This window comes from Octopus bimaculoides, chromosome 5 (genome assembly GCF_001194135.2).
Source record: "Octopus bimaculoides isolate UCB-OBI-ISO-001 chromosome 5, ASM119413v2, whole genome shotgun sequence".
In the NCBI taxonomy this organism is placed as follows: domain Eukaryota; kingdom Metazoa; phylum Mollusca; class Cephalopoda; order Octopoda; family Octopodidae; genus Octopus; species Octopus bimaculoides.
In genome coordinates, this window is record NC_068985.1 from 76183513 (window position 1) to 76194551 (window position 11039).

The 11039-nt window shown below is 37.1% G+C and overlaps 1 protein-coding gene across 1 annotated transcript in view; it reads left to right on the forward strand.

Moving 5' to 3' along the window:
- The window catches only part of LOC106873590 (cilia- and flagella-associated protein 44), a gene marked incomplete at its 3' end in the record, with an annotated part of 187418 nt that overhangs the window by 107228 nt on the left and 69151 nt on the right, over positions 1–11039 (forward strand). Inside the window, exons 20-23 of the mRNA XM_014921024.2 lie at positions 391–572; positions 3598–3758; positions 4708–4896; positions 6443–6627. Of these exons, the coding sequence (XP_014776510.1) occupies positions 391–572; positions 3598–3758; positions 4708–4896; positions 6443–6627 (717 nt within the window). The remainder of the gene's footprint in view (positions 1–390; positions 573–3597; positions 3759–4707; positions 4897–6442; positions 6628–11039) is intronic.

The window sequence follows — 11039 nt, forward strand, 5'->3', positions numbered from 1 at the left end:
AAGTGCCATGCAGTGGGACTGAACCTGGAACCACGTGGTTGAGAAGCAAGCTCCTCACTGCACAGCCACACCTAAAGTGTCTGGTACTTCTGTTCTTTCAAAGGCAAGTGGAGTGTAGATTCCCTTACTTGAAAAACAGATAGAGTTAATCACACGAAAGACATCTGGTTGTAAAAAAAGAACACCTCAATAATATACATTCCTCTAACCCATACTAGCATGAGCAAATGAATATGAATAAATGAATGAACAAATGTGTGTATATGTAGGTGTTTGTATATGTAAGTGTTTGTGTATGACATGTGTATGTGTGTTTGTCTGTATCTAGTAATGTTGTATTATAGCAGTGGTTATGTTTTTATTCTAAGATATTTTCTCATGCTATTTCAGTTATAAAGATTATGTGAAATGGAACCGCATTGTGGTTTATGCATTTAATTCACCTTACAAAGTCAGTACAACTCGTTTACCATGTCTCCCAAATGATTTCTACCAAAAGAAGAGTGATTTGGATCACAAGAAAAATGGCAAGAGGTTCACTCTTAATGATCTCCAGCAGAAAGAATCAGAAGGTCAGTAAAATTTCATTTGTTTCCTATATCCATTTATTTCCTTTACCTGCTTTTCTAAGCTAGAGTAATGAATACTCAAACCAATATACACCACTGAAAGGACAAATTAGGAATAGGATGATGCTGTGGTGGTCAAAAGGTATCACTCCAGTTGGACATCCAACCTGGGTCAATTTCATTTGATCAACCTATTTGTCAACAAGAGTTGCTGCAATTTGAATGTCATCAATTAAAAAAGAATAGAATTCATATAGGAAATCAAACTTTCATCCATTGGAGTGTGAAACTCTGAAATCTCTGTAACTAGGATGATATCATTTTCAACTGAGGATGCATGGCCTAGTGGTCAAGGTGTTGCCTTAACAATCGCAAAATCATAGTTTCAATTCCTAGACCAGGAGGTGAATCATGTTTTTGAGCAAAACACTTCATCTCACATTGTTTTGCGACATTTGACACATGGAGCACCATGCACCTGTTCAGGCAACATTGTTTTCATGAAGGGAGTGGACTCATGTGTGACAAACATTTGATAACTACAAACAAATCATTTGTGGTGCAGGTCATTCGGCAAAAGCTGAACACTCATATGACATGCTCAACAAGAGAGTGCATCATTATGTTTCTTCAAACTGATTGACAATGACGGCACCATGGAAGTTTGGTTGATTGACTTCTGTAGGCAAGAAACATCCCATTAATTCAACAATTCTTTCTTTCTTTCTCACGATAACCATACTTCCTCTCTTTCTACATTAGTAACGTCCTTATCAATAACTTACTCGGCCCCGCCTCCATTACATAGATACAATTATAAGTTCAAACATGTTATATCTAGGACTGTAAAATATGATGCATCTTTTATTTATGCCAGTAGGAGTGTTATCTGAGAAAGTATTGTTGGTTGCTATTTCTTGCAGTGTGAATGACTTCAGTCAGGTTGCATCATTGGTTTGTAAAGTGTAGCAATGTTTATTTCTATCCTGAAATAATGTTGCACCTACTGGATAGGTTGGTGAGGAACTCGTTCAACAGTCTTCCTCGTGGATTACCATAATGTGTTATCCAATGAAAACATTCCTCAATTACACAGTGGCACTTTCTGCAGCTAGTAATATTGGGCAAATTCTATTTTACATCTAAATAATAAGGACAATTATATACCTTGACCTGGAACAGTGCAAAACACCAGTGCTGAGTTTCTTTCCCTCGATTCTCCTAACAACATCTTAGCTATATGTGATTCACCACATTATTTTTACTAAAATATATCAATACAAATAGGAAATTATATGAGGGGTATCGAAAAGTTCCCGGACTAGTTATGTTTAATAAAAAATAACTTTTTTTACCTAGGTTTTTACATGAGCTCCTTCAAAATAGTCACTTTGCTCACTGATCCCAGTGTTCCTGCCACTTTTGGAATCTGGTCTGGAAGTCGTTTTCCATAAGCAAGTTGAGGACCTTCTGCAATTTGCTCTAGATCTTGACAGCAGTGTTAAAACAATGACCTTTGAGCTGCAATTTCATCTTGGAGAAGAGACGGGAGCTTACAGGTGCTAAATCTGGTGATAGGCGGGGATGTAGAAGTGATACTATGTTGATTTTGCAAGAAACTCATGAATGAGGAGAGCTTGGTGACAGGGTGCATTGTCATCATGAAGAATCCAATTCTTTGTGCTCCACAGATCCGGTTGTTTTCACTGAATGTCCTCCCCAGATGCTTCAATATGTTGCGGTAGAGCTCTCGACTGATGATCTGGCCCTGGGGGATGAATTCCTGATACACAATACCACATTTTCAGGAGTGACACTTGTGGCAGGTCTTCCAGATTGCTCATTGTCTTCTGCTTTTCAAGCACCCATGCCACTTGGAACAGTATGTTCGACCCTTTGCCTCATCACCATTAGTTTGCTAAAGCATGCTCAATGACTCTGTATCAGAATTCTCGAGTTTAACGCAAAATTTCACATTGACTCTTTGTTCCAACTTCCTGTCCATGACAAAAATTGCAGACTACAGCAGACACATAATCACAAAAACACAAATTTCCCAGCTTGTGATGTAAACACTGTGATGTCACTTGGCACACAACAGAACTAGTCCGCAAATGTTTTGATACCACCTCATGCATATGTCAGTATTGATATGGATATTGGGCCTTGTGCCTAGAATAGAAAAGAGTGTTGATATGGATATGAATGAATTTATTTCATGTGTTATGAAATATTGGTTTCAGATTTTGGCAAAAGGCCAGCAATTTTTGGGGAGGGTGTAAGTTAATTACATCAACTCTAATATTCCACTGGTACTTATTTTATCGACCCTTAAAGGATGAAGGTAAAGATGACCTCAGCTGAATTTTATCTTAGAACATAAAGACAGACAAAATGCTGTTAAGCATTTTATCTGGCATACTAACAGCTCTGCTAGCTCACCATCTCTGAGTTATAAAATATTCACACCATTTTTACTCCATAATCATACACATTACCCATTTCAAAGTATTGTAAATCTTTGCTATATGATGGATGCTCCCTGCACCCAATTATTGCTATTTATCTGCAAATATTCACTGAGCTGTTGAAGACTTGTCATTCTCTGGTAATAAGACATCAATGTTGAATGTTTTTTTTTATCTCTGATAACATTTTAAATAAAACTACATCAGGTAGAGCCACCACATTAGTTAATCATTTCAACTCTACTTACAAGCACACATGCACACAAAACAAATCTCTTCTTCCAAATTTTCCATCTCTCTCTCTCTCTCTCTCTCTCTCTCTCTCTCTCTCTCTCTCTCCTAATTCCCCACAATGTACTTACATACATAATGCTATACAAAATTTTTCAAGGCCCTTTAAAATATTATTGTGGATCCCAAATTTACTATTTTGATGTGTGGACCCTGGTTGGGAAACACTGGTCTATATCAAAACTTTTATACCATAGTAACATTTCCTTTTTCAATGTATTTTCCTAGTAAATTTATGGATTACATTATTTACAGTCTTCCTTTTTCAGTAAGAAAAGATGCAAAAGCCGGTGATGCTGAAGGCAAGAGTTCTGGTACAAGAGAGAGTGTTACTGCTAGCAGTTTGAAAGGTGTTGCTGGAGAGCGGATTCTGAAAGCTATTCACAAAGTAGAAGAAATTAAACAAAGAAGAATTAAAAGAAAAGAACAGGTGAGTTTGGAAGTAAAATTCCTGAGCAAGATTCTCAAGACTTTCTTTTCCATAATTTTATGTCTGCAAGCAATTGCAGCAGCTGTATCAAATATCCAACTATTTAATTAGTTCAAGTTTTTCTGCAAACCTATGAAAGGTAAGGTATCAGAATGTACAGTCCAGTGCCCAGCCTTTAATGAAAATCTTCACTCTTTCTGGCCTATTGTGCCATTTGATCCAGATATTGGTCCCAATTTATTCTGTTTCATTGCCAGTATACAAAAATAACCCAAAGGCAACTGTTTATTAATATCTTACACATTTGTGAGGGTTTATACAGCAATGAAATATCTAATGAGTTTATTTACAGTGTCATTTACATTAAGAGATTTGCTTTGTAAAACCTAGAAGGAAGAGTGCAGTTATCATAAAACATATTTGATTTCTTTCATAGATTGCCAGTGCTGCCAAACTGGCTCCTGTGCAGGTGGTACATAAAATACACCATTTTGAGCGTGGCTGTTGCCAGTACCACCTGACTGGCCTTTGTGCGGGTGACACGTAAAAGCACCTACTACACTCTCGGAGTGGTTGGCATTAGGAAGGGCATCCAGCTGTAGAAACTCTGCCAAATTAGATTGGAGCCTGGTATAGACATCTGGTTGCACCAGTCCTCAGTCAAATCGTCCAACCCATGCTAGCATGGAAAGCGGACATTAAACGACGACGATGATGATGATGATGATGATGATTCATAGTTTCATATTAGTTTATTGAATTCAAATTAATTCTTCTTGGAATCAGTATAATCCTGATGCAAGGTAAAACTCTTTAAAATATCTAGTAGTTTGCTATGTCTGGTACTTTGTCCATGCAGCCATCATCAAGATGATCATAAATAATTTTAATATATTTTAAATGATCAAAGAAAAATCTACATTAGTTCTTTCATATTACTTGTTGCCAGTGGGATAAACTTTACAATGAAAAACCAGCTGATGACTATGAAGATCCAAATGATTTGGCTGCAATTAAAGAAGCCAAAGAAAACATGGGTGATTATAAATTAAAAACTGCTGAAGATTATGTTGTTCCAGACCTTTTGAGGATGAATACAAACAAAGCTAGGCTCAAACTCTTCCAGCTTGTTGAACATGTAAGTAACTTTAACCCTTTTGACACCAACTTACCCAATATTGCCCTTGGTTCTATGATAGAAACTTATCTTTTTAAAGTGATCTAAATCAAAGCCTATCAAATTTACATATTAATCTACGAGGTGGTGTTAAGAGGTTCCTGGAATACTTACGTTTAATAAAAAAGTAACTTATCTTCAAAATAGTTACCTTGTGTAGCAATACACCAGTCCCAGCATTCTTGCAACTTTTGGAATCTGGTCTGGAAGTCGTTTTTCATAAGCAAGTTGAGGACTTTTTGCGATTCACTCTTGATTTCGACAACAGAGTTAAAACGGTAACCTTTGAGCTCCATCTTTATCATGGGGAAGATATGGAAGTCTGCAGGAGCTAAATCTTGTAAATAGGGTATGTCCAGAAGTGACACCATGTTGTTCTTGGCAAAAAACTCACGAGTGAGGAGAGATCAGTGATAAGGTGCATTGTTGTCATGAAGAATCCAATTCTTCGCGCTCCACAGATCCGGTTGTTTTCACTGAATGTCCCCCCTCAAACACTTCAAAACATCACAATAGAGCTCTTGATTGATCATCTAGCTCTGGGGAACAAATTCTTGATACACAATACCACAGATGTTGAAAAAAATGAGGAGCGTGCTCTTGATTGATCTGTGGCTCTGTTGTGCCACTTTTGAAATGTCCATGCCACTCAAAAACATTGCATGCAACCCATTGCTGTGTCACTGTATGCCCAATGTCTCTGTAGTAGACTTCCCAAGTTTAACACAAAATTTCATGTTGGTTCTTTGTTCCAACTTCCTGTCCATGACAAAAGTCACAGACTACAGTATACACATGATCACAAGAAACACAAATTTCACAACTTGCAAAGCAAGCAATGATGTCACTTGGCACACTGTCTCATGAAAGTCACTGCTAGCTCTCAATGTGCATGCAACCATGTGCTGCCATCTGTTGGCGCATTACAGAACTAGTCTGGGAACTTTTTGATACCATCAAACACCAGCTTATTAGTGAAAGTCATTTTACTAAATTCTTCATTATCTTAAAATTAATTGAAACTTGCAGTTCTAAAGACTAATTCTATATCATTATACATCTTAATTACCTGACATCTACAAGGCTTAAAATTTTCAAATGATTCACTAAATACTTCACTCAATAGCTGTCTTTTGACAACAACCATATTTTTAACAAGACAATAACATAACTGAATACACACATACACACACACTCACACACACACATTTATATGTGTGTGTGCACGTGTGTGTGTGTGTGTGTGTATTTGTCTCCCACATCTGCTTGACAACCAGTGTTAGTTTGTTTATGCACCCTTAACTTAGCTCTTTGGCAAAGGAGTTCGATAGAATAAATGCCAGACTTTTAAAAAAAGTAGCAGGGTTAATTTGTTGAACTAAAACTCCTTAAGATTGCTCTGGCAGAATCACAGTTCACTGATTAAAACAAATAAAAGATAGAATTATTCAGTAAGTTATTTGGTCTGTTTCAAAACTGTTCCGCTTTTCTTCCTATTTTATTTCAGATATCTCAATACATATCGGATTTCAATGAGAAAGTTCTAGAGTTACGCAATGAGAAAAAGAAACTAGTCGATATAATAGCATCCCTGCATGATGAGATTAGTAGCATTCAGAGCAATATGCCAGAAGAACTAAGAATATATCTCCTTGATCCACCAAAAATGGTACTAGAAGAGACCCCTGAACAGTAATATGGCTTTTGTTTCAATTAATTGTTTTATTTATTATTTTTGACTAGGCCAAATTTTCTAAGCAATTGAATTGTATAAGTATTTTAATTATTGACCTTTGATTTTAATTAGATTAGATTGGATTGACCTTGAGGAAGGGATTGTGTTGATGATCTCCTTGGGTCCTTGATATGGTTAATGTTATGCTCAAAATAGTTGTAAATTGACTGCTCTAGAAGAATCATGTGCTGGGAGGGAATTCCAGAAGGCCAACATTCTGAGAAAGAAAGTACTGAGAATGGTGATTTGTTCAAAGAAATCAGACGAATAACTAAAATAATTGTTGAACAGGACACCAGTGTGTTCTAGGGTTAATGTTCAGTGACATTTAGTATGCATTTAGCAACTGGTACTCTGTTGGTTATAATGACAAGGGGTCCAGTTGATCCGATCAATGGAACAGCCTGCTCGTGAAATTAAAGTGCAAGTGGCTGAGTACTCCACAAAAATGCATACCCTTAATGTAGTTCTCAGGAAGATTCAGCATGATGCAGAATGTGACAAGGCTGGCTCTTTCAAATACAGGTACAACACATTTTTACCAGCTGAGCAGACTGGGGCAACGGGAAATAAGGTATCTTGCTCAAAGACACAACATGCCACTGGGAATTGAACTTACGACCTTACAAATGTGAGTCAATTACCCTAACCACTAAGCCATGCACCTTCACAGTACTCATTTATAACTGAGTGGACTAAAGCAATGTGAAATGAAGTGCCTTGTTCAAGGACACAGTACACCATCTCGTTCACAAATGAATTTTACAATTATGAGTCCACTATCTTACTCACTTGGCCATGTACCTTCTCAGTATAGTGTATCTAGGGTTACACTATCTAATGTGCCAATTTCTTTTTTAACTCAGTAACCTTGTGATATGCAAGAAATTTGGCTGACTTTTCATGGTAGTAGAGTAACCCTGTTGCTTAAAGATTTAACACAGGAGTTACTAGTCCATGCAAACATTTTGAGGTGAATACTGGAAAAGATAACAAGGAAATATAGATAATTAGCAACTGCACAAAATTAGCTCCTGGTTGATTGTTCAACTAAAATAATGTTTTTTATTTTTTTGTTACTTTACCCCTACTCCCATCTCCACCTCCATGTTTTTCCCTGCAAAACATTCAAAGGGGACATTTGTAAAACACTGTTTGATAACAGGTGACTCTGAGTTACAAAATGTTGAGAATCACTAATCGAAAGCAAAATCTCACTAGATGATAGGGTTTTGACTGGGTGAGACTAACAACGTCATTTTACTTTCTGGTTAGTGGTAGAAATAAAAACTTGGATTGAGAAAAAGACTTAAAGAGATATATTTCTAGGAGAAGTACGGACTTTACTTTATTGAAGAATGACTAAGGAAAAATACCTTTGGATGATTGCTGCATGAAAACTAAAAAATTAAGTGAGGTGCTAGTATAAAAGAAATTTCATTAATCAAAATAGCACTTGTCTTAGTGATAAGAACAATTTTATTTGAATGACTAATTCTGGTCCAGAAAGGCAGGGAAGGCAACCCCTGAATTTTCAGTCATCATTATCATCGTTGTCGTCGCCGTCATCGTCATCATCATCATCATCATCATCATCATCATCATCACCATCATCACCATCACCATCATCATCATCATCATCATCATCATCATCATCATCATCATCATCATCATCATCATTTTAATCCCCACTCTACCATGCTTTGCCAAAATTCATTGAGGCCAATTTCCTATGGTCAGATGCTCTTTCTGTCATCAATCCACTCCTGTCTCCAAGCAAATAATATTTCTCTTACTCCTTTGAATTGAAACAGCACCACAGCCAATCATGTTTTTACATTATTTACATTTTGACGGATTTTGTCCTCATCTTGTTTGTTGTTAACGCATTCCTTAAAGTATTTTTCGATGTTGTGACCTGAATAATAATGACAACGACGACGACGAGGATGAGGAGAACCCAGGTTCGAAATTTCCCCAAGACACCTGATGAAGGCTGGAGGGTATATCAGTCGAAACGTTGTGTTAACAACAAACAAGATGAGGGCAAATATCCATCAAACTGTAAATAATGTAAATAATGTACATAATTCGTCATCTCTTAAATATTGAACTGTAGAATCATGTTTTTGTGAAAAATTGCAACAAACAACACTGCTAGAATGATGGTGACATTTGTTTGCAATTAGGACAAAATGTTAAGGCAAGGAAACACAAATACATATACATATGCTACACACACACACACACACACACACACACACACACACACAACAGGCTTCTTTTAGTTTTAATTGACTAAATCAGCTCATAAGGCTTTTGTTGGTTCAATAAAAGACACTCACTGAAAATACTGCACAATGGGCATGAACTTAAAATCATATGATTACAAAATAAACTTTTTAACCACACAACTATGTCTGTGCCTGCCCATCCACATGAAGTGAGGAATACCATGAGAACTGAGTCCAATCTTTGGCTGTCCAGTACATGTTTGCACTTGTTTCAGTTTCTTTAGACCTAACCAGCCAAGCATAACTGTGCAATAAGACATTTGTCCTTGGTTAGCAACTGTTATTTCCTATTTGCTTACTCCTAGAAAGGGGAAAAAAGAAAGCTGAACAGTAGGCAAAATGTACAGTGCTTTCCTTTCTATCTACTAACTGACCAAGTGAAGGCGCGTGGCTTAGTGGTTAGGGCATTCGGCTCACGATTGTAAGGTCGTGAGTTCAATTACCAGCGACACATTGTGTCCTTGAGCAAGACACTTTATTTCACATTGCTCCAGTCCACTCAGCTGGCAAAAATGAGTAGTACCTGTATGTCAAAGGGCCGGCTTTGTCACACTGTGTCACGCTAAATCTCCCTGAGAACTACGTTAGGGGTACACGTGCCTGTGGATTGCTCAGTCACTTGCACGTTAATTTCACAGGCAAGCTGTTCCATTGATCGTATCAGCTGGGACCCTTGTCGTCATAACCGATGGACTAACTGACCTTCAACTTTTATATCAAAGTAGTAAGCTGTCTAAGTTGTTAGAGCATCTGATAGAATGCCTCACAGAATTTGTTCTGACTCTCATTCCAACCATAACCATTCTCTCTTTCTGTATCATTCTCTGATATGTTCTGAGATTTTTTTAAAACAGTCAGATATGATATGGAGAAGATCTCACTGGTTTTACTAGCTGGCAATAACAGCAGTTGGCAAAAGTAGAAGTGGGTGCTGAGATAAAGGCAAGAGTAGGTAAAGGGTTGCAACAGGGGTTATTCAGAGAGGAATGGGAGTGTTGGCTGGCAACACAGCATAGCGAAGTTAAAGTGTATTGGATAGAGGATGATGGTAGCCTAATGCAACTTCTTATATACTACTGAAAGGCAAGTGAGCAGTGATGAAGAGGATGTGTTCAACAACAGGTGGGAAGGACATGATAGATGGAGTGCTCTTAGGCAAAAGGGAAGGTGGGAGCAGAGATCATTAGGTAGAGAGAAGGAGGTGGAGCAAGGATGCTAGGTGAAGTGAAACAAACAAAGGCCTGGCTAGATAGAGGGCAGCAAATGTAGGCTTAAAAGGACCACATTATGGGGTGACAGTAGATTTTCATGATAGAGTACTGGAATAACAGGTGATTACTAGACTAAGCTACTATCTTTTATATTTTCTATTTTTTCAGTTTCTTTTATTTTTTAGTTTATATTTTAATTCAGCACTGTACAATCTCTTCTACGTCCAACATTATTAGCTCCTTATATTGAATAATCAGATAGAATTAATTACACTAACACGATTTTTATTCTTGGGAATCAACTATTATTTCCTATATGCTTACTTCTAGAAAGGTTGAAAAAAAGCTAATATTTCTTTCAAACTTTGCTTGTGTTACATCCATTCAACCCCCAAAGAATCCCTCACAACACATGACTGCAATGCTCCCCCACTATTCCTGCTCATGCTCAGAGATATACATATTGTCAGTCACTAAAGGTCATGCTCAAGTGGTTAAGATCAAGAAACTGACAAGGAAATCTTTGATGTTGAGCAGAATATTCGCTATAATGATATTTCTGCTTCAGCAATTCAGCGCTGAATCTGTCTGAAGCATAATGAAAAATAGGTCAGTTTCAAACACTGATGTCCAGGTTACAAAATCCAAGTTTGAAGGAAATAGTAGTCATTTCCTTTGATTTCTAGATAGAAGTAAACAGGAAATAACACTTACTGACTAATGACAAAAAATAAATAAAAAAACTTGTTACACAGTGTAATCTAACCATAAATTTTGTAGTTTATATTGTAGAATGGAGGAGAAAAACAGTAATAAAAAAGAAAAAAAGAGGTAGCAACTACAAAGTGTTAGTAAGGGGCAGGA